A 25,811-nucleotide genomic window follows, 5' to 3' on the forward strand; every position below is an offset into this window, starting at 1 on the left:
ATTTAATTTTGTCTTGTAAATACTGCCTTCCAAATGCCACACACTGCATGTTAAAGTGCTAGACCTATGTTATAATGCAAGAACTTATGGCTCCTATATAAGAACAAGTGTTCGGCGGTCGGAGACATATGCACCCCCAAACACCTTGACCTTTGACCTAGTGACCTGAAAATCAACAGGGGTCATCTGCCAGTCATGATCAATGTACATATGAAGTGTCATGATCCTAGGCCTAAGGATGAGTTATCATCCGGAAACCATTTGGTGGATGGACCGACCGACAGACCGACATGTGTAAAACAATATACCCCCTCTTCTTCGAAGGGGGGCATAAAAATATCCCATTTGTATGAAGAAAGCGTGCCATAGTGTTGGACAACTCAACAACTCTACTGACTCACAATTGAAAGTGAATATTAAACAAGATATGTGTTTGTCAGAAACACTTTGTCCCCTTCAGCGCCGCTTTGAAGACATATATTTGACATTTGACCTTGAAGGATGACCTTGACCTTTCACCACTCAAAATGTGCAGCTCCATGAGATACACATGCATGCCAAATATCAAGTTGCTATCTTCAATATTGCAAGTTATGGCAAATGTTAAAGTTTGACGCAAACACACAAACAAACCAACAGACAGGGCAAAAACAATATGTCCCCCACTATAGCGGTGGGGGACATAAAAAGGCTGACATTTATCATGCATTTTTAAGTAACGTGTGAGCACAAGGAATATTGTGCTAGGCATGTTTTTCTATGCTCATAATGTGAATGGCGTAAACATATGACCCGCATAATGCAAAAATGTGTCTTATGAGATAAGCCCACAACATAGCCCCAATCGGTGCATTCCTTCAGTCTGGTCTGGAGCTTCCCTGTCCTTTACTGCATTTTTTTCCTATCAACAAAAAAATCCATAAAAGCAGAAGTGTTGTCCCTGATGTGTGGACTGCATTATGCTTAAATGCATTGAGCCCAGTTTTCCAAGAAAGAGGCTAAAAGGATCATGTTCAGTGAAGGTTTGATCAGGGTTTTTTTTTACTAAGAAAGTGACACCGATATTCGGCGTCTTCCCTACCAGAATTTTTCCCCTCAAAATACAATTTCCCCACCAAAAATATAATTTTTCACCAAAATATAATATTTTCTCTCAAAGAAATGTCTATTTTTTTTTGGGGCATTCGACAATTATCCAATTTGCGCCATGTACAACGATCTCGCTCTCTCTCTCCAGACGAACACAAAAAATCTGGGAATCCCAGTTATTCTAAATATAGCTCTTAAATTACGTCATGTAAACTGGGCAACTAATCGTAATAATCATGTGACTATTTTACTGGATACCGGTCTTGCGAGAGAAGGGTGTTTCGTCAATTAATTACCGGAAACCAGTCGAATTTTCATCCGGGCTATATGCAAGCCAAGATATAAACGTGAAAACAGAAAAAAATGTCTCACAATTGGCGTTCTTACACAAACAGAATAAAACATTCGGACTCGGAAGATACTGAACGCATCGAGGCATTTTTTAAGAAAGAATCATCGATAACCGTTATAACCCAGCAGGATTCTGAGGTAATCAACATCGAACATCGTGAAAGTGAAAGTAGACAATCGGCAGCTGCCGCTCCTTTCCCTTCCAATACTATAGCAGATCAAGATCGTCAACCCATTCATCATGAAATTGAAATCACAAAATTGACATCGTCCCCCGGCCCCAGTACAGAAATATAGTTAAAACATTTCCCATTATTAGATCTACACCTGCAACTTTATTAAGGACTTTGACTTTAATACGTGTTAAATGTGTTTAAGAACAAAAAGGACAGAGACAAGCCTATTTTGATGAGTTATAGACATTGAAATGAACAGTTTTTATTTTTTCCTCTAATATGTCTCTTTCGCACTCTTTTTTTCCCCTTTCACCCAGCGTCCAGCGTCTTCCCCTTTCTCTAAAAAAAAAACCCTGGTACTTCTTGGTAACTGCTCATTTTATTCTGCATAAGACAAATAGAAACAAGCAAATTCGTTGAATTATTATCCCCCGCCAATATGCTTCTGGACAGAAAAGTGTTATATTTGACAATGCCATTTGGCATGCATCATCCTCTTATCCATATATATACTCATACCAGGTTTCAATGAAATCCGCCAAAGCACTTCCAAGATATGGCCCCGGACACACGGAAGGACGGAAAGACAGACAATGCCAAAACAATATCCCTTCGCATATAGCGGGGGATAATAAAATACTATAAATTTACCTGTTGCAAATCTGAAATCTGCTTTCGAGCCTTGTTTGAGTTTTCCTGCTCTTGCCAAACCTTTTCCTTGCTTTCATTTAACTGAAATGTGAAAATACCATCAGTTAACAATCGCCATTTTGTAAATTATTTGGATATCAGGCAAGTACCTTTCATATAGTGAATTTTATATTAAAAAGTAATGTATTTGGGACAATGCTAAAATATATAATTAATGAATTAATAAAAATAGAATTACAATATTTGAAAACTGTACATGATAAACAAATAAGCTTTCATATTTTCAGTCTTTTAAGATTTTGCACCTTTCGAAATGGGATTATTTTTTCTGTTGTTTACCTGCGATGTGAATGCAGAGACTTTCCAGCAGACCATCTTTTATATTTGGTTATAATATTTGACACTAATGTTTACATTTCTTTCTTTAAAATCTGTGTCATCAGCTGTTTTTCATTTCAATAGGCAAAACTACCGGTATATGAGGAATCGGGTCCATTATATTGGAACTCTTCATTTCAAACATTTAATGGGAAGCAGTAGCTTACGTTTTTCTCTAATGCTGTGATCCTGTCAGTATAGGAGGATTTGTTGTTCTCCGCGTCACGACTTCGCGACAACTCATGCTCTAGTTGCCGCTCCCGATCATGGATCAGCGACTCCAGCTTACGCTTGTTTTCCGCCTCCATGTCAAGCTTTCGTTGCAACTGGAATACGCATCACAAAATATACACAAAAGTTTCCATCATACAACAGTATGCACATTTTGAAATTGGCAATGTGGTGGATGAAAACTTAAAACTCATCATTTTCCTGCACCCATTATATTGTAGCAATGTCATGCGAATATTAAGTCTAATAACATATGCAGCTAGTGTAGCTCATGATCAGCCAGTATTGCGCAATCTGGTCATGTCGTATGATGAGCTATTCTGTTTGCCTTAAAGTCACACGGTTTCTTGGTTTCATTAGTCAACGGGGTATATCCTGACCAGACTGTTCATGCTAGACATGAGCTACTCTGGCTGCCTATGGCATAAAACCCATTTTTTATGACAAGTCATGTGTAGGCATTTCAAAATAATCAACTCGCAGACTGCTTTATGTAATTGACCTGTAAATATCTTACTGGCTTGATTAACAGGACAACTTAAATCAGTTTGATACATAATAATTTGTTGACACCCACCAAATAATGAAAGATTACTTTATAAAACAATAGTGCCAAACTGTCACAAGAAACAGCAGTTTGAAGGTTTTGGATAACTTGATAACTTTACCATTTGAGTGGCTAAATGCTTGAAATGCACTAAGTAACCTTGTGGCCTAGTTTTTGAACCAGCATGACCCATATTTGAACTTGCACTAAATATCATTAAGATACAACTTCTGACCAAATTTGGTGAAGATCAGATGAAAACTACTTCAATTAGAGAGCGGACACCATGCTAAATCCTTTAAATGCACTACGTCACCCAGTGACCTAGTTTTTGATCTGGCATCAGAGCTCCAGATAAGGATTTAGTCTAAAGGGTATTTCACCCCCTGATATTATTGTCAATGCGTATTTTACTCCTTTGTTTCAGCCATAAAGGGTTAGGAATTTTTAGGGGTATTTTCCATTTCCATAGAAAACAGAAAAAGTAAAAGGCGTGTTTAATCTAGAAATAGTATTATTATTTGTTATTTTTATTTTTAAATGCAAACAGAATATATTTAAAAAAACGATATGAACAGACTTTCTTCAAAAATATTATCGCAAGTTGCTTAAAACGTCCCTTTTCGATCCACAAACATAATGGGCTGCCATTTTTATTACAAGCTTATTTTGATTGACTTACTTTTGATTCAAAGGTTACCTTACACTAAAAACCTTAACTGGATTATTGTTAAACCAGTTACGCACTTTAATCGATTTAAAAAAAGTACCAAAATTTGTAAAGCGTTTTGTTACGTACTGGGTCGATTTTTAATGCGTTTTTTTATTTTTTCAATGCGTAAATACACAGATACGCCTCTTATCTGGAGCTCTGTCTGGCATTACCCATATTCAAACTTGACCTTGATATTGCCTTGATACAACTTCTGACAAAATTTGGAGAAGATCAGATGAAAACTACTTCAATTAGAGAGCGGACACCATGCTAAATCCTTGAGCTGAACTAAGTGACCCTGTGACCTAGTTTTTGTCCTGGCATGAACCATATTCAAACATGACCTAGATATTGTCTAGATACAACTTTGTGAAGATCAGATGAAAACTATTTAAATTAGAGAGCGGACACCATGCTAAATCCTAGAAATGCACTAAGTGACCCCATGACCTAGTTTTTGACCCAGCATGACCCATATTCTAACTAGACCTAGATAAAACTTCTAACCAAGTTTGGTGAAGATCGGATAAAAAATATATGAATTAGAGAGTGGACACAGCTGTGGGTGCCGCCCGCCCGCCAAGGGCGTATAACAAGAGCACCGCCTTGCGGGTGCAGACCGCTCATCTATTTTCTTTTTAAAGGTGAAGGGACTCTCATTTTCAATCACAAAGGAGGGAGGGGTTGAGTGAAGAGGGGTGTTTAGCATGGGAATGTGGACATTTATTACATTATTTTCCAAAAATGGGAAAAAAAATGCAAAAAAAAAAAAAATCGGGGGGGGGTGGGTGGGGTTTAACCATTTAAAAAAAAAAAAGAAATTTGGGGTGGAGGTGGGGTGGGGGGGTATAGTGTGAGGGTGTGGTGGTCATTTGTGAGATGATCTTAAAAAAAAAAAAAAAAAAATTACGGGGGGGATTCGGGTGGGGGGAGGGGGGTGGGTGGGTAGGGGGATTCTTGGGTGCGATGGTTGGACGGTATTTAAAACATAAAATAATAAAAATAAATATTTGTGTTTTTTATCGGTTTCAAAAAAAAAATAATTTGGGGGGGGGGGGGGGGGGTATAGTGTGAGGGTGGGGTGGTCATTTGTGAGATGATCTTAAAAAAAAAAGAAAAACAAGATGTGTTTGAGAAACACAATGTCCCCGTATATGATGTTGACCTTGTAGGATGACCTTGACCATAAAATAAGCGATTTGGGCCACATATATTTGACCTCTGACCTTGAAGGATGACCTTGACCTTGACCTTTCAACACTCAAAATGTGCAGATCCATAAGATACACATGCGTGCCAAATATCAAGTTGCTATCTTCAATATTGCAAAAGTATTCATAAAATAAGCAATTTGGGCCACATATATTTGACCTCTGACCTTGAAGGATGACCTTGACCTTGACCTTTCAACACTCAAAATGTGCAGCTCCATAAGATACACATGTGTGCCAAATATCAAGTTGCTATCTTCAATATTGCAAAAGTATTCATAAAATAAGCGATTTGGGCCACATATATTTGACCTCTGACCTTGAAGGATGACCTTGACCTTGACCTTTCACCACTCAAAATGTGCAGCTCCATAAGATACACATGCATGCCAAATATCAAGTTGCTTTCTTCAATATTGCAAATGTATTCATAAAATGAGCGATTTTGGCCACATATATTTGACCTCTGACCTTGAAGGATGACCTTTCACCACTCAAAATGTGCAGCTTCATAAGATACACATGCATGCCAAATATGAAGTTGCTATCTTCAATATAGCAAAAGTTATTGCAAAATGTAAAAGTTGGCACAAACAGACCAACAGACAGACAGGGCAAAAACAATATGTCCCCCACTACTATAGTGGGGGACATAAAAAAATAGGGGGGGGGGGGGGATTCGGGTGGGGGGAGGGGGGGGGCTGGGTGGATTCTTGGGTGCGATGGTTGGACTGTATTTCAAACATAAAATAATAAAAATAAATATTTGTGTTTTTTATCGGTTTAAAAAAAAATATAATTTGGGGGGCGGGGTGGGGTTGGGGTATAGTGTGAGGGTGTGGTGGTCATTTGTGAGATGATCTTAAAAAAAAAAAAAAATAATAATAAAAAAAATAGGGGGGGGGGGGGATTCGGGGGGGGGGGGGGATTCGGGGCACGGGGGATGGTTTGGGTGGAGTCTATTGTGGTTTGTCAGGCAAGAGTAGTTTTGTCAAAGTATCAATCAAATCTAATCATAAATAAAGAAGTTATGGTTATTTTAGCAAAATTTAATAATTTGACCATGAGAGTCAAGGTCATTCAAAGGTCAAGGTAAAATTCAACTTGCCAGGTACAGTAACCTCATGATAGCATGAAAGTATTTGAAGTTTGAAAGCAATAGCCTTGATAGTTAAGAAGTAAAGTGGATCGAAACACAAAATTTAACCATATATTCAAAGTTACTAAGTCAAAAAAGGGCCATAATTCCGTAAAAATGACAACCAGAGTTATGCAACTTGTCCTTTTACTGTACCCTTATGATAGTTTGCGAGTGTTCCAAGTATGAAAGCAATATCTATGATACTTTAGGGGTAAAGTGGACCAAAACACAAAACTTAACCAAATTTTCAATTTTCTAAGTATAAAGGGCCCATAATTCTGTCCAAATGCCAGTCAGAGTTACATTACTTTGCCTGCACAGTCCCCTTATGAAAGTTAATAAGTGTTGCAAGTATGAAAGCAATAGCTTTGATACTGTAGGAATAAAATGGACCTAAACACAAAACTTAACCAAATTTTCAATTTTCTTAGTATAAAAAGGGCCCATAATTCTGTCAAAATGCTAGTCAGAGTTACATTACTTTGCCTGCACAGTCCCCTTATGATAGTTAGTAAGTGTTGCAAGTATGAAAGCAATAGCTTTGATACTTAAGGAATAAAATGGACCTAAACACAAAACTAAACCAAAATTTTCAATTTTCTAAGTATAAAAAGGGCACATAATTCTGTCAAAATGCACGCCAGAGTTATCTAACTTTGCCTGCCCAGTCCCCTTATGATAGTAAGTAAGTGTTCCAAGTCTGAATGCAATAGCATTGATACTTTCTGAGAAAAGTGGACCTAAACACAAAACTTAACCAAAATTTTCAAATTTCTAAGTATAAAAAGGGCACATAATTCTGTCAAATTGCACGCCAGAGTTATCTAACTTAGCCTGCCCAGTCCTCTCATGATGGTTAGTAAGTGTACCATGTTTGAATGCAATAGCATTGATACTTTCTGAGAAAAGTGGACCTAAACGCAAAACTTAACCGGACGCCAACGCCGACGCCAAGGTGATGACAATAGCTCATTTTTTTTTTCAAAAAATAGATGAGCTAAAAACGGATGAATGTATCAAAAGGTCTGAAAGCATTCCAAAATTACAGAACAATGATGTATCTTTGCTAGATAGTTGTATTACTGGACTTTTTAACCAATGTAAACCTCTTTGATGTCATGCTTGGCAAGTGCTATACGCTTCTCAAATTCTCCACAATCTTTCCGCAACTGGTTTTCTTCCTTCTGTATTCGTTCATTTTCCAATTTAATGGACCTGGTATAAGGAAACATACTGAATATTGTTGCCCAGAATTTCAAAATAAAACAAAATTCTCTGCTTTACAATATACATCAAACTATTGTAAGATAAAAACCTTCCAAACTTCAAAATACCCAAATAAGAAGAAAGCCAAGACAACATACGCAAATTTGTTCTCCCAATCACTGTTGGCTGATTTTGTTGAGCGTAGCTGATCATCAAGTTGTCGCAGCCTCTGCTCCAAACCAGGATCCTGCAGGGAAAGATATAATAGAGTAACCCACAGAAAACTGAAATACTAGTAAAGGTTATTTCCCACTAAATCATTATGCATCCTCCATGGTCAAAATTAGTACCTATTTCAAAGTGTTTTTTTCTGGTTAAAAAAGTACAATGACACCTATGCCTTTTGTTGTTTTTTCCAATATCTGATGCGTGTCTGCTGTTGCATTCAATTGTCACTATTTTGATAGATAAAGAGTTTGGGTGTGTTTATTGAGAAATCTAGCATTCGTAATCATTTCAATTCCTAAACACTGTTTTCTGTATACATATATATTTGTATTTTTAAAAGAGGACATATTCATCTTAACTGATACTAGGCTTGCACAATCAGAAATAACAGAAAGGAGAAAAAATACCTTGAAAGTTGGCCATTTTAAAATAGGAGGCTATGAAAATTGGTTAAGTGAAAACAAAGCGATAAAATATGTTTGAAGTTGTGTTGCTTCTGAGTGCATTATTCATATTATTCATAAACATTTAATAAATATTAATGAAGAAACTTCAGAAAGTTAAAACTACACAACCAACTGCACGGTATCCCAAACATGTATACCTTTTGTGTCCATGTAAGACACTGAAAATTCCTTAGAATATGTACCATTTGAATTAAAAGAATTGTTTCCAATAGAATTGTTCCATTAACATATAGTGAATCATACCAAATCCTCACAATACAAGATTGAGAACTAACATAACAAATACTTACCCCTCCAGTGATTTTACTGCCCTGTAAAATAGGAAGTAACAAATTAAGGTAAAACTATGCAAAACACTAGCAAACATACACAAAGGATCCAATGATTATCAAGCTTTAATATTTTTTAATTTAAAAAATAAATATGAATTTTGTATAATATTATTTAGTTTAAAGCATTTTCTATGCATAGTGACAATGGACCAAGAACAAATATGAAACTATTAAAGAAACAAAAAAAAGATTTAAAGTGTTGATGAAATCGAACTGAAGTTTTAAATCATTTTTCACTTAGACATTATGACCATGACACAATCAACAAATGAGTCACACAACTATGTTTTGCTTATTTAAAACAGAACTAACATCTGATGCATACAACATGAACTGTAAAGCAAAGTGAATGATTAAGTGATGCAGACAATTTATACATTTGGGTCGCATTCTGAGAAAACAGGACATAATGCATGTGCTTAAAGTGTCGTCCCAGATTAGCCTGTGCCCTCCGCACAGGCTAATCAGGGAAGACACTTTCCGCCTAACTTGGATTTTTTCTAAGAAGAGACTTCATTTCAACGAAAAATGTCATAAAAGCGGAAAGTGACGTCCCTGATTAGCCTGTGCGGATTGCACAGGCTAATATAGGACGACACTTTATGCACATGCATTTGGTCCAGTTTTCTCAGAACATGACTCATTTGTACTCAGATGTCCATAAACAACACAATTTCATGACGCAAATTACTATGAACTATGAATGCTTAAAAAATACTTTCATTTTCTTAGTAACGTTTGAGTCAGAGTGTGCAGTTGGTTTTAATAAGACAGCCCGATATCTTATAATTATACACAAAGAAAGATCACAGAAGCATTCAAACTCTCTTGAATGATTTAATTTTATATGCAGCAATTTTCTACTGCGCTTTGTATTGCCCCATTGGAAAAAGTACAGGTGCCAGCCCAATTGGTGAAAATTAGTGCAAAAAGGCCTGAAATTGGGAAACTTTGCGTCATGCAATAGGTAGACTGCAAGTCTTACTGCTGCAACAGTGGTCTAAATCACATTATTCTCATACGAACCACTTAATTATATAATGACACTTATCATAACATTTTATGCCCAACAAAACACTATTTATCAAGAGATAAATGTAGTTATTATTTATAAATAATAAACGTAAAATGACACCTACATATTCGCATTGCTAGCCTCGTTTTAGAATCATTGAACATTATAGCGTGGTATTAATCATTCAAATTGTGAATGTGAAACTCGCCTTTTTACAAGGGTTTACTATGATACAGCATTCCACGAGGAATAATGGTACATGCTAATTCTAATTGTTTTAATGCAAATCAATTTGATTTTTTTTTTACATTCTGAACTATACAAATATGAAAATATTAACAAAAACTTAGCACATAATCAATGAAAAATTAATAGTTTAGAGTAACTATGACTGATAATTACAATTGAAAACAATTACAACTTGGAGAGCTGTATATGGTAAACATTAGAAAAACTGAAAAAAGTGTTAAGCAAAAAATCAAATGAAATCTATAAATATGCATGCTAAAAAATAAAAACTGCAAACTTACATCAATATAATCACCCTTGAAATGTAAGCATAGATGGAAATCATATGATATATGAGGGTTACAATCAATAATTTATAATCAATAACTAAATGGCAAAAAATCATTTTGAAACCATGCCCCAAGACATTGTAAGAAGATGAATTTTAATTTAATGGAAATAATTCTGGACTGGTTTGAAGTGCATACATGTATTTAATCAGTTTAAAGACAATTGTAAAATTAAAGTAAATAATGTTTAGTCATCATTATCCAGGAATTTAAGATTTTGATAAATAAGGACAAAACCTAATGCTTAATCTTGAGTATTTCTATCCATGAAATATACGATTGCCACTCAAATAATGAAGACCGACATAAAGTCACTCGCAAGACAGGCAAGCACAAGGTGGAATCTTGACAAACCCATAAACAAGGAAGAAATTGGGAAAACATGTGGTGGAATCAGATGGGGACACAGTTTTTAAGAAAAAATCTGGGATTTCACAGCATCTACTACAATCCTTTAACATAACAACCTCCACCTTGACACAGCAAAACCAGACAAATATTGAGCGATCTTAGTATACTTACATTCTGTTGTATTGCACTACTCCCCAACGACAATAATCTGTAATTGAAAACAAATTATTTTAACCCTTTGCATGCTGGGAAATTTGTCGTCTGCTAAAATGTTGTCTGCTGAATTTCTAAAATTAGCATTTTCTTCGATTTTTTTTCAAAGAATACTATCAGAATAGCAAACAGTTTGGATCCAGATGAGACGCCACGTTCTGTGGCGTCTCATCTGGATCCAAACTGTTTGCAAAGGCCTTCAAAATTCGGTTCCCGCACTGAAAGAGTTAAAGCACAAAAATACAAAAATATACTTTATGACAGATGTTTGAACAATCAACTACAGTATGTGTGATCAAGACTTACACAGAATCCAACATATTCTATATTCTATTTATTCATGCATAAAACAAATTAAGTTGAGCAGAAAAAACAAATCTTCAAACTTTAGTGAAATGTAACATGTCAGTACAGTCTAACTTGTCAATAAAGACCACTCAAGGGATGTGGTTGTAGTGGTCCTTGTTCAAAGGTGGTCTTTATTCGCAGGATCGATTGAAACTTTGCATAATATGCTAGAAGGCTTTTAACAGAAACCTTATCTGTGTATGTGCTCTATCGTTCAAATGTTTGGATACTAATGCATGTACCGTACATACATGAATATAATATGCACTTTTTTACCTGCCAATTTTTTTTCAAGTAGGGGGTGTGTATTATATACGAATGTAGAGCAGAACAAAAATTTTCCTGTGAAAATTTTCAACTTCATCTTTATTCGCTGCTTTTCAGCCATTTTGAATTACACCCTTACATCAAAGGGGTGCAACAGGCTAGCGCTGTCGTTCTCCATTGCAGCCATTTGCGAAAATACTGAGAATTTGGCTCAAGAAAAATTTTGGTTGCGAAAATGCGAAAATCTAGTAAAATTTCGTTGAAAACATCCGCCCTTTTTAATCCGGACTGGTTTTCTATATTTGTCTCTTTGTTTCAATGAAAGTGTTTGCATTTCGAACAGTTAACGAAACCCGGTCTGTACCCGATGAGACATTGCTTGACCTTATTGTAAATGAAGTGCACATGGTAGCTGGCCATTCAGCATTGAGCTCACTTACACATGACATGACGTTGTCGAATGAAAGGTGAGAACTGGTGGAGCTATCGGATAATATTGGGTCATTCATGCGCAAATGTTGTATAATTTGAATACACATTTAATATCCCCATCTGCCTCCAAAATAGCGACCAGTCGGAAAGTCGTATAAAGAGATAAGCAAATGAAACAAAAACATGACAATACCCGTCCGTCAATAAATATTTCTAAGCTGACCACTTTTTATCTTTCTACCTAATATTTACCGATCTGAATTAAAGAGTGATAATTAATTAATTAGTTATATGGCGATAATATTACACATCTCTGCCGATTGCCGAATTGAATTGAACGGTGATAATTAAATAGTTTTTTTTACTCCCAAACTATCCTTAACGACAGCAGCGTATTTTAATTAAAGGGATGCGAGAAAAACAAGAGCGGTTTAATTGTATTTAAAGTCTAATTAATCGCATATGCATATGTCAAATAAATAGGCGACTCAAATAAATACTGGTACGCGTTTTGCTCATTGCTATTCTAGATATCCTTGAAAGAGCATTCAATTAAATGACGCAAAAAACCGGAAAGGATAAAAAGCGGAAAGGACAAATTAAGCGGAAAGAAGTTTCGGCGAGCAAAAAAAAATGTTTTTTTGGAAAGTAACAAAAAATAAATTCAGTCGGGCCGATTTTAGTGGGTCGGTCGGGTTATGCCAAACAAAAAAAAATTTAAGGATGGCCTAACTGTAATTAAATATATGCATGCATAAAGGTCAGAGCCAGGTTAATATCAGGGATCTACAAATAAACCCAATCAACAGCATATAGTCCAAGCCACTGAACTTACTGATATTCCTTATTGTAAGTGAACCCTATGAACGGTAGATGGTTTCCTGCGTAGGCTTTGGGCACCTCGAAAGCACCCTCTGGACTGTTGTCTTTCTCCACATCTTCAAAGCGACTCGTGTCATCATCCCCATCCAGCTCTATCACCAGAGGTGGAGTGGCTGAAACATAGATTAACGTATTTGTTATTTGAGCCTTGTTCTGGGAAAAAGTGGACAGTGTTGTCCCTGATAAGCCTGTACGGACTGCACAGATTACAGTGTTGTCCCTGATTAGCCTGTACGGACTGCACAGATTACAGTGTTGTCCCTGATTAGCCTGTACGGACTTCACAGATTACAGTGTTGTCCCTGATTAGCCTGTACAGACTGCATAGTGTTGTCCCTGATTAGCCTGTACAGACTGCACAGTGTTGTCCCTGATTAGCCTGTACCGACTGCACAGTGTTGTCCCTGATAAGCCTGTACAGACTGCACAGTGTTGTCCCTGATTAGCCTGTACCGACTGCACAGTGTTGTCCCTGATTAGCCTGTACAGACTGCACAGTGTTGTCCCTGATAAGCCTGTACGGACTGCACAGTGTTGTCCCTGATTAGCCTGTACGGACTGCACAGATTAATCTGGGACAACACTTTACGCACATGCATTAAGTTGCTTGTGTCATCATCACCATCCAGCTGTATCAGCAGTGACGGAGTGGCTGCATACAAATATTGGTTTGCTTGTTATTTTATCTGATTTTTACAAATATTGGTTTGCTTGTTATTTTATCTGATTTTTTAAAATATTGGTTTGCTTGTTATTTTATCTGATTTTTTTCTCTGCACAGGCTGATCAGACACAACACTTTCCACCTTTACTGAATTTTTGTTAAGAAAGATTTTTTTTTGAAGAAAAATTCTATAAAAGTGAAGTTTCTGCCTGCACAGACTTATCTAGGACACTTTACTCATATTCATTTAGCCCAGTTTTCTCAGAAATAAGTTCATATTACAGTGTTTAGGTAACACACTGACATTTTCCCCGGGTAAGCTAATTTGAATCAGCTTTTATCAAAAAATGGGATGGAATGGCTGTGGACATATTTTTATGTTAAAGGGGACTTATTCTTAAAGGTGCCTTTTCACAGATTTTGGCATTTTTTAACTTATTCATTAAATGCTTTATATCGATAAATGTAAACATTGGATCGTAAAAGCTCCAGTAAAAAATCAAGAATAAAATTAAAAAAAGGAAAAAAACATTGCCCGAACCAGGTTTTGAACCAGTGACCCCTGGAGTCCTGCCAGAGTCCTGAAGTAAAAACGCTTTAGCCTACTGAGCTATTCCGCCAAGTACACTTACTTAACGTATTTTATACCTTATATAAGCAATATTCGTAGTTTCACAAAATTTAACGACAAAAAAAGAACTCTCCAAATTATTCAATCGTTTCGCGTTGCAACGCTTTATAATTTTTAGGTTTTAAAATCGTCAAAAGATGCATATAAAGGCTATATTAGACCATGGTAAATGTTCAGTATTAATGTTTCCTCACAAATATCATAACTAAAACGAAACTTTGCGAATCTGAAACAACTTTTTTCAATTTTGTCAATTTACCAAAGCGTGAAAAGATCCCTTTAAATTGCTAGATCACAGAAGAAGAAGAAATTAAGAGTTATCATACTTCCCTTTTATACTTCTGTAAGCAAAACACCAAATTTTATGTCAATATAAAACTAGTTGCAGACTTATGTTTAGGTGTGTTATCATGTGTTTGTAACAAATACCCCGCCATAAATCGTACAATAATAAGTAATGAAAGTTTAAAATTGTCCATATGACTTCATTTTTAGCAGTTTTTCTTATCAGGGCAATAATGCTGGACACTCAAATTAATATAAACAACTGCTCGTTATGTTATTCCAAATAAATATAAATATCTACCGTTTACTAACCAGTTCTTATATTGTCCCAGCTCCATTGGTCATTTTTGAAAAAACGATGACTTTTAATCTCCTGTATGCCATTTTTGCCAAGTCGTTCATTTCTGAAAGCAGATAATGGGAAATAATCACAACCATAAATAAATTTCTTCCGTCAAAGAAAAAAAAAAGCAATCACAACATTTATACCATTACAAATTACATTCATGTTATAAAGATAAATTGTGCACTATGTTTGCACATGTGTATCAAAAGGACTCAAAGCTTAGTATGACTCGAAGCTAAGTATAACTGTTACAATTAACTAACAAAATGACTTGAAGCTAAATATAACTGTGACAATTAACTAACAAAATGACTTGGAGCTAAGTATTACAGTTACAATTAACTAGCAAAATGACTTGAAGCTAAATATAACTGTTACAATTAACTAACAAAATGACTCGGAGCTAAGTATTACTGCTACAATAAAGTAACAAAATGTCTTGAAGCTAAGTATAACTCTTACAATATACTAACAAAATGACTCGAAGCTAAGTATTGCTGTTACAATAAATTAACAAAATTCCTTGAAGCTAAATATTACTGTCACAATAAACTAACAAAATGACTCGGAGCTAAGTATTACAGTTACAAAGAACAGGCTGTCAAGTGACCTTTTTTCGAAAAGTAGGAAAAAATAGGAACCACTTATGCAAAAAAAGTAGGAAAAAGTAGGAACTTCCCTCAAAAGTAGGAATACATAATACAAAATTTTTAGACACAGGTCCAGGAAACAGCTTGAAACAGAGCAGGAGTACCATCACATGTTCTGTATGGATACCAACTTGAAGCTACCTTAAGGGCCCAGAGGATTTCAGCCTTTTGTACCTGTTCCTTGTGTGATGGATGTACTTGCATACAGATAGACTTATCCCCACCACCCTGAGAGCTGCTTGGCTTTGGAGCTCTTCCAAACAAACGCTTTTGTGAATTATAATGCATGTATTTCATGTTTTCCTTGTGTTTTTGTCCATCTGCATGACTTATCAGTTGAGTAGCACCAGAATTACTACACGAGATGGACTTCATGCAGACAGTACAATATCCTGCAAACTCATTGCCGATATCTCTCTTGCACCACTATCAAAGTGTTTTTCCTCTGTTGTCCAACTTCTCCATCCATGAAGGGTTAAACTTTGTTTTCCCACTAGGCACTTATAGTGTATCTATGATAATTAAGCTTCAAGCAAAGTTACCCTGATAAAGAAGTATAATTAGATGCTGCTCATTTTGGTGTATCATCAAATAAGTGGTTTGAGGTCTGTGTATGGATATACATGTAAAAATGGTAATATATTGTGCATGTTATATCCTTAAGCAGAAGACCAAATTTATTTGGTGATACACCAACTTGTTGTACAAGATTAATACAGTCAATCTTGTGGATGCGACCATTTGTATTAAGCGACCTTTGTCTTATGCGACCATTTTGAAATCCCACGGAGCTTTTTCGCTATATAATGATATTGTATTAAGCGACTTTTGTCTTACGCGACCAGCGACCGCTGATTTTTGTGTATTTTGATGTCCGAATCTTGAATTAAGCGACCACTAGGAGGTATAAGTGGTTAATTTATTGATCTTTCAGGTACACTTCCGTGTTAATTGTTTATCTAAGCCGATAAGATGTACTGTTACACCTCTGCTTTGTTTTCACACCAACCATTATGATTATGCTTTGTCTCGTTGACCGGTTCTGACCGGTATTGTCGTAGACTGCGTATCAGTTTATTGAGTTGAATAACAGAGGAACGTATTACGCATAGTCTACAGCTTAAAAAGTTTACTATGTGGAACGTTAAGAGACAACGCCGATTTTTCTTGAGTAAAGATAACAGGTGCAGAAACAATGCACTGTACGCGACAAACATTTCCTGAGAAGTGCGGAAAATAAACTATTAATCGGCAACATCTGTCGAAATCCGTACATGACCAATTTGTAATTATGCTTATTAGTAGATATTTGTTAGCCAATCACATTGTTATTTATTTTAATAAATTTTCCAATCATGTCTGTTTGTTTGTTTTCAATTGACGTGTTTTAATTTTTCCAGCTCATTGTGTATCATGATAGAGTCAGATTTCCTTAAGCGTACACGCAGAAATTAAAATGTCAAAACGAAAAGTGTTAACGTTGAACGAGAAAATTCGGGTTTTGGAATTGTCAAAGAGTAAAAGTGCAAGTGCACGTAAAATCGCAGATGAGTATGGAGTCGGTAAAACTCAAATTCTTAAGCTGAGGTGCTTGAAGACGTGGAAAATAATGTGTCAGGTGAAAAAAATGCGAAAAATATTTCCTTGTCTATGTTGTTTTTGCAAATAAATATGTACACACAATTCATTTATAATAAATGATAATTTATAATAAATGATAATTTATAATAAATGAAAAAATAAAACACATTGTAAGTAAAATATTGTTTATGTATTGTGTTTATATTCATTTTATTATAAAAGTTAAAATGATTGTTGACAAAAGAGATTATCCTTCATATAGATTAAACTTGAGGGTAAGCATTCTTCCATGAATGGCCTTTTTATTTAAAGACCATTTTATTATGAGACCACTTTTGATTACTCCCTTGAGTGGTATCTTAATACAAGATTGACTGTACTAGTAAAAGTAGTATATAAAGCAGTGTCAATGCTCTGCTACAGCTACATTGTGAAACCTTTAAATTGACAATAGGGTGCAGTTATAATGACTTACGTTACATTCAAAATGACTGGTAATTGCAGAGCAGATTATGCAACTGGAGATAGGACCTTATCACCTGACATCTGTTATGACATCATTGATTGGGCAATGAAACAGTTGCACTTCATTTTAATTCCAGTTTCAAATAATGTTTTTCACATTATTGATGACGTCGCGAGAGTATAATAATGCCGTTTAATATTTTGAATACTGCGCTGTAACACCTTGAAGTTACCTCACTAGCTATGGCATCATTAGACAAGAGATGTGTTTGTCAGAAACACAATGCCCACTATTGTGCCGCTTTGAAATTATATTCCAATATATCATTTGACAGGTTTAGAAATTATCTCCATTTTAAAGCTTATTACTTCCCTTGGATTGTTTTTTTTTTTACTTTTGACCTTGAAGGATGACCTTGACCTTTCACCACTCAAAATGTGCAGCTTCATCAGATACACATGCATGCCAAATATCAAGTTGCTATCTTCAATATTACAAAAGTTATGGCCCATGTTAAAGTTTTCGGACGGACACACAGACATTCCAAACAGCAATATCATGTTAACATGCATAAGGTTTGGTCAAATTGTTGTCAATGGAAACAAAATAAAACTGGAATAAGGGTTCTCTCAGCTCTTGCATCACTGGGAACTGTGTAAGGTAGTGAAGTCTGCAGTGAAGTAAGAAGTAAACCAGGCACTATTGTTACTTAAAAAAACACTTTTGTCCATCATTTAAAAAGTTACATAAGAAATAAATATTTATGCTTCCTGAAGAGGTGCTAGCAGACAGTCAGCATGGGTTGTCAGGTCTCACCTAGATGAATGCACCTTAACAGGATGCAGTCATGCCATAGATTCATTCATCCTGCAAGTTTACTACATAAACTTTTTCTTTTCTCTCCATTGAAAATGAAAAAGTAGGAATAGAAGGAAGATTTGGTAAAAAAATAGGAAAAAATAGGATCCTGATGAAAAAGTAGGAAATAGTAGGAAAAAGTAGGAAAAAGTATGACCGCTTGACAGCCTGAATAAACTAACAAAATGACTCAGAGCTAAGTGTTGCTGCTACAATAAATTAACAAAATGACTCGAAGCTTAACAGTGTTGCTACAATAAAGTAGAAAAATGAATCAAAGCTAAGTATTGCTGTTACAATTTACTACAAAATGATTCGAAGCTAACTATTGCTTTTACAATAAACAAACAAAATTACTGGAAGCTAAGTATTCCTACTACAATAAAGTAACAAAATGACTCGAAGCTAAGTACATCTGTTACAATTAACAAACAAAATTATTTGAAACTAAATAAAACTGTTACAATTAACCAACAAAATGACTCAATGCAAAGTATTGCTGTTTCAATAAATTAACAAAATGAGATGAAGCTTAGTACAACTGTTACAATTAACTAACAAAATGACTCAAAGATAAGTATAACTGTTACAATTAACTAACAAAATGACTCGAAGCTAAGTATTGCTGTTACAATAAACAAACAAAATGACTCGAAGCTAAGTATTGCTGTTACAATAAACTAACAAAATGACTGGAAGCTAAGTATAACTGTTAAATTAACTAACAAAATTACTCAAAGCTAAGTATAACTGTTACAATTAACTAACAAAATGCCTTGAAGCTGAGTATAACTGTTACAATTATCTAACAAATTACTCGAAGCTAAGTATTACTGTTACAATTTACAAACAAAATGACTCAAAACGTTTTATTCCTGTTACAATTCACTTATACAATGGCTCAAGGTTACAATAAATAATAAAACTTTATTTTCTTTCTCAACCAATCATTCACCATGTTTCTGAAACACCACCATCAAAAATGACCCTTTCTATAGAACTTAAGATATTGTTAATAATGCAATAAACATTAACTAGTTTTGTTTGAGAAAAAAAATGTTAATATATGAAAAATAGTTGTAAAAAAGCATCATTTGAGGTTTGATCAGAGCCAGTACTATAGAATTTTAACAAATCAGCTACAGAGTTACAGTAATTTAGCATTTTAACTTAAATATGTATTTTAAAAGAAAACCAACCCAGACCTACCTATCAGTGAGAAAAGCACTTATTAAACTCTTGGCATCTCCTGACATTTCAATGTCGTTTGGGAATTCTAAGGAGTTTTTATGGTCCATGATTTTGCCATAGGTCCCAACGAGAGATTCTGCATAGAACGGTGTATCACCTGGAAATAAACCAGACATTTTAATTGTGTCCTGTTCAGTGAAAAATGGACTTAATGACTGTGTGTAAAGTGTCCTCCCAGATTAGCCTGCGTAGTCCACAGAGGCTAATTAGGGCCAACACTTTCCTCCTTAACTGTGTTTTCATTTAGAAGAGACTTCCTTAAAATAGTATAGTCTGGGACGACACTTCACACACACACATGCATTAGACCCAGTTTATCTAGGCTAGTCTGGGATGACACTTCACACACACATGCATTAGGCCCAGTTTATCTAGGCTAGTCTGGGATGACACTTCACACACACACACACATGCATTAGGGCCAGTTTATCTAGGCTAGTCTGGGATGACACTTCACACAGACACATGCATTAGGCCCAGTTTATCTAGGCTAGTCTGGGATGACACTTCACACAGACACATGCATTAGGCCCAGTTTATCTAGGCTAGTCTGGGACGACACTTCACACACACACACATGCATTAGGCCCAGTTTATCTAGGCTAGTCTGGGATGACACTTCACACACACACATGCATTAAGCCCAGTTTATCTAGGCTAGTCTGGGATGACACTTCACACACACACATGCATTAGACCCAGTTTATCTAGGCTAGTCTGGGATGACACTTCACACACACATGCATTAGGGCCAGTTTATCTAGGCTAGTCTAGGATGACACTTCACACACACATGCATTAGGCCCAGTTTATCTAGGCTAGTCTGGGACGACACTTAACACACACACATGCATTAGGCCCAGTTTATCTAGGCTAGTCTGGGATGACACTTCACACACACACATGCATTAGGCCCAGTTTATCTAGGTTAGTCTTGGATGACACTTCACACAGACACATGCATTAGGCCCAGTTTATCTAGGCTAGTCTGGGATGACACTTCACACACACACATGCATTAGGCCCAGTTTATCTAGGCTAGTCTTGGATGACACTTCACACACACATGCATTAGGCCCAGTTTATCTAGGCTAGTCTGGGATGACACTTCACACACACATGCATTAGGCCCAGTTTATCTAGGCTAGTCTTGGATGACACTTCACACACACATGCATTAGGCCCAGTTTATCTAGGCTAGTCTGGGATGACACTTCACACACACACATGCATTAGACCCAGTTTATCTAGGCTAGTCTGGGATTACACTTCACACACACACATGCATTAGGCCCAGTTTATCTAGGCTAGTCTTGGATGACACTTCACACACACATGCATTAGGCCCAGTTTATCTAGGCTAGTCTGGGATGACACTTCACACACACATGCATTAGGGCCCGTTTATCTAGGCTAGTCTGGGACGACACTTCACACACACACACATGCATTAGGCCCAGTTTATCTAGGCTAGTCTGGGATGACACTTAACACACACACATGCATTAGGCCCAGTATATCTAGGTTAGTCTTGGATGACACTTCACACAGACACATGCATTAGGCCCAGTTTATCTAGGCTAGTCTGGGATGACACTTCACACACACACATGCATTAGGCCCAGTTTATCTAGGCTAGTCTGGGACGACACTTCACACACACACACACATGCCTTAGCCCAGTTTATCTAGGCTAGTCTGGGATGACACTTCACACACACACACATGCATTAGGCCCAGTTTATCTAGGCTAGTCTGGGATGACACTTAACACACACACATGCATTAGGCCCAGTTTATCTAGGCTAGTCTGGGATGACACTTCACACACACACACACATGCATTAGGCCCAGTTTATCTAGGCTAGTCTGGGATGACACTTAACACACACACATGCATTAGGCCCAGTTTATCTAGGCTAGTCTGGGATGACACTTCACACACACACATGCCTTAGGCCCAGTTTATCTAGGCTAGTCTGGGATGACACTTCACACACACACATGCATTAGGCCCAGTTTATCTAGGCTAGTCTGGGATGACACTTCACACACACATGCATTAGGCCCAGTTTATCTAGGCTAGTCTGGGATGACACTTCACACAGACACATGCATTAGGCCCAGTTTATCTAGGCTAGTCTGGGATGACACTTCACACAGACACATGCATTAGGCCCAGTTTATCTAGGCTAGTCTTGGATGACACTTCACACACACACACATGCATTAGGCCCAGTTTATCTAGGCTAGTCTGGGACGACACTTCACACACACACATGCATTAGGCCCAGTTTATCTAGGCTAGTCTGGGATGACACTTCACACACACACATGCATTAGGCCCAGTTTATCTAGGCTAGTCTGGGATGACACTTCACACACACACACATGCATTAGGCCCAGTTTATCTAGGCTAGTCTGGGATGACACTTCACACACACACACATGCATTAGGCCCAGTTTATCTAGGCAAGTCTGGGATGACACTTCACACAGACACATGCATTAGGCCCAGTTTATCTAGGCTAGTCTGGGATGACACTTCACACAGACACATGCATTAGGCCCAGTTTATCTAGGCTAGTCTTGGATGACACTTCACACACACACACATGCATTAGGCCCAGTTTATCTAGGCTAGTCTGGGATGACACTTCACACACGCATTAGGCCCAGTTTATCTAGGCTAGTCTGGGATGACACTTCACACACACACATGCATTAGGCCCAGTTTATCTAGGCTAGTCTGGGATGACACTTCACACACACACACATGCATTAGGCCCAGTTTATCTAGGCTAGTCTGGGAGGACACTTCACACAGACACATGCATTAGGCCCAGTTTATCTAGGCTAGTCTGGGATGACACTTCACACAGACACATGCATTAGGCCCAGTTTATCTAGGCTAGTCTGGGATGACACTTCACACACACACATGCATTAGGCCCAGTTTATCTAGGCTAGTCTGGGATGACACTTCACACAGACACATGCATTAGGCCCAGTTTATCTAGGCTAGTCTGGGATGACACTTCACACACACACATGCGTTAGGCACAGTTTATCTAGGCTAGTCTGGGATGACACTTCACACACACATGCATTAGGCCCAGTTTATCTAGGCTAGTCTGGGATGACACTTCACACACACACACATGCATTAGGCCCAGTTTATCTAGGCTAGTCTGGGATGACACTTCACACAGACACATGCATTAGGCCCAGTTTATCTAGGCTAGTCTGGGATGACACTTCACACAGACACATGCATTAGGCCCAGTTTATCTAGGCTAGTCTGGGATGACACTTCACACACACACATGCGTTAGGCACAGTTTATCTAGGCTAGTCTGGGATGACACTTCACACACACACATGCATTAGGACCAGTTTATCTAGGCTAGTCTGGGATGACACTTCACACACACACATGCATTAGGCCCAGTTTATCTAGGCTAGTCTGGGATGACACTTCACACAGACACATGCATTAGGCCCAGTTTATCTAGGCTAGTCTGGGATGACACTTCACACACACACATGCGTTAGGCCCAGTTTATCTAGGCTAGTCTGGGATGACACTTCACACACACACATGCGTTAGGCCCAGTTTATCTAGGCTAGTCTGGGATGACACTTCACACACACACATGCATTAGGCCCAGTTTATCTAGGCTAGTCTGGGATGACACTTCACACACACACATGCATTAGGCCCAGTTTATCTAGGCTAGTCTGGGATGACACTTCACACACGCATTAGGCCCAGTTTATCTAGGCTAGTCTGGGATGACACTTCACACACACACATGCATTAGGCCCAGTTTATCTAGGCTAGTCTGGGATGACACTTCACACACACACACACACATGCCTTAGGCCCAGTTTATCTAGGCTAGTCTGGGATGACACTTCACACACACACACACATGCATTAGGCCCAGTTTATCTAGGCTAGTCTTGGATGACACTTCACACACACACATGCATTAGGCCCAGTTTATCTAGGCTAGTCTGGGATGACACTTCACACACACACACACATGCATTAGGCCCAGTTTATCTAGGCTAGTCTGGGATGACACTTCACACACACACATGCATTAGGCCCAGTTTATCTAGGCTAGTCTGGGATGACACTTCACACACACACATGCATTAGGCCCAGTTTATCTAGGCTAGTCTGGGATGACACTTCACACACACACATGCATTAGGCCCAGTTTATCTAGGCTAGTCTGGGATGACACTTCACACAGACACACATGCATTAGGCCCAGTTTATCTAGGCTAGTCTGGGATGACACTTCACACAGACACATGCATTAGGCCCAGTTTATCTAGGCTAGTCTGGGATGACACTTCACACAGACACATGCATTAGGCCCAGTTTATCTAGGCTAGTCTGGGATGACACTTCACACAGACACATGCATTAGGCCCAGTTTATCTAGGCTAGTCTGGGATGACACTTCACACACACACATGCATTAGGCCCAGTTTTCCCAGAATGAGGCTAAGGGGATTCCAATGAAATCTAAACTAAACACATTTGACTATTTGCAATATTGTAGTGCATGTCTACAATATTTTTCCAATGATTTTTGACTCCAGACTCTGTCCTTTGCAACATTAATAAGAGAGAAACAGCATAGCATTTTAAGTAACAAGAGAGCCATGATAGTCCTAAGGCGCTCACTTGAGTTTTTGAGGCCCTTAACTAATTTTTCTATGATTTAAAAGTGGTGACCAAATGTAGGACACACATGTCTCAGATTTGATAAAGGCAGATATATATAGTCAGGATAAACATTATTATCATTAATATTAGATGAAAAGTGTGGCCTCTATAGAGTTTTAACAAGATTTTTAAACCTCTGGCTAAATTTTGTATTCATATATATTCTTGCATAAAGTTTGGATGAAAAATGTTGCTTCTAAACAGGTAAGCCTCTAAAAGTTAATGGCAGACAACTGATGAGTGACGATATAAGATGCCAGACACTGAACATAGGGCAACTATAATAGCTCAGGTGAGCTAAAAAGAATTTTTCATTATCTTCAATCTTATTTACTTAAAAAGTGTAAAAAAAAAAAAAGAAATAGGGAATTAAACACACTTGACTACAAAAATAACAAGAGCATCGCATGACCGGTGCAAACGCTCGGCTGCGGGTGCATTTTTTAATAAATGAAAGCTTGTCAGATTTTTTTATTGACTTTTTTAAGAGGTAACAGTGACCTTGACCTTTGACCTAGTGACCCAAATTCGGTGTGGCATGTAGAACTCATCAAGGTGCATCTACATATGAAGTTTCAAAGTTGTAGGTGGAAGCACTTTGATGTTAGAGCAAATTGTCAAAGTTTTAGCACCACGCCGGCAGACAGCGGACAACGAGCTGGCTATGACAATACCTCCGAAAACAGCCGAGCTAATAATAATAGGAAAGATACAGAATGTCTCAACCCTCCAAACACACTTATTATCACAGTCCAAGGGAACTGCATCACTTACCAACCAACATTTCGTAAAGGAAGACGCCCACTGACCACCAGTCACACTCGCGGCCATAGTAACCGTTGCCACCCTGAGATTTGAGCACCTCTGGAGAAATGTAATCAGGCGTTCCCACAGCTGTATCCGAACGCACCATACCATCCTACGAAAAAAAGTTGGGAGTTCTTGAAATTGGTTAGAGCATATCAAGCATTCTTGTGACTTACTTCACCTAAAAGAATACAATTACTCCTTAAGCATCATCAAAAGTGAAAATATCAACATTCCTGAAATGTTTTATGATTATGCATAATCAATAGGTTAAGTATCGCTCAATTGGTCATTGTCGGCTCGGGTTCTACTTACATGTACCCCGGGTACTCTTAAGTATACTTACATGTACCCCAAGTACGGTAAATATACTTATAAGTACCCTGGAAATTTAACGCTAAATCGGTTGTTGTCGGCTATTTTTTTAAATTGATCATATTCACATTTATCGGTAGCGCGTTTTATGACATCGGATTTTGGGCAGGAATACAACTCAGGTACAGTCTTATATCGACCAGGTACAATTAAGTATATTTACCGTACCCGAGGTACATGTTCGTATACTTAAGAGTACTCGGGGGTACATGTAAGTAGTACCCGAGCCGACAATGACCAATCGAGCTTAAGTATCACCATTCCTGGCCTGTTTTATTAACAACAATGCATAATCAGATCATTTTCAAATAACACTTGATTTTGCACATCAGTATAAATGG

General features: G+C 37.4%; 1 protein-coding gene across 11 annotated transcripts in view; it reads right to left on the reverse strand.

Moving 5' to 3' along the window:
* The window catches only part of LOC127862021 (rho-associated protein kinase 2-like), a 461,134-nt gene that overhangs the window by 385,278 nt on the left and 50,045 nt on the right, over positions 1-25,811 (reverse strand). For all 11 annotated transcript variants that reach the window (XR_008040404.1, XR_008040405.1, XR_008040402.1 and 8 more), the window contains exons 8-17: positions 25,063-25,207; positions 19,500-19,638; positions 14,702-14,793; positions 12,763-12,922; positions 10,839-10,875; positions 8,682-8,702; positions 7,855-7,943; positions 7,597-7,705; positions 2,813-2,971; positions 2,268-2,348 (exon numbers count right to left, since the gene is read on the reverse strand). Coding sequence is in view for 4 of the 11 variants with exons in the window: in XM_052400942.1 (XP_052256902.1) it covers positions 2,268-2,348; positions 2,813-2,971; positions 7,597-7,705; positions 7,855-7,943; positions 8,682-8,702; positions 10,839-10,875; positions 12,763-12,922; positions 14,702-14,793; positions 19,500-19,638; positions 25,063-25,207 (1,032 nt within the window). In the remaining 7 variants the exon portion in view is untranslated. The remainder of the gene's footprint in view (positions 1-2,267; positions 2,349-2,812; positions 2,972-7,596; positions 7,706-7,854; positions 7,944-8,681; positions 8,703-10,838; positions 10,876-12,762; positions 12,923-14,701; positions 14,794-19,499; positions 19,639-25,062; positions 25,208-25,811) is intronic.

The sequence above is a fragment of the Dreissena polymorpha genome, chromosome 16 (genome assembly GCF_020536995.1).
Source record: "Dreissena polymorpha isolate Duluth1 chromosome 16, UMN_Dpol_1.0, whole genome shotgun sequence".
NCBI lineage: Eukaryota > Metazoa > Mollusca > Bivalvia > Myida > Dreissenidae > Dreissena > Dreissena polymorpha.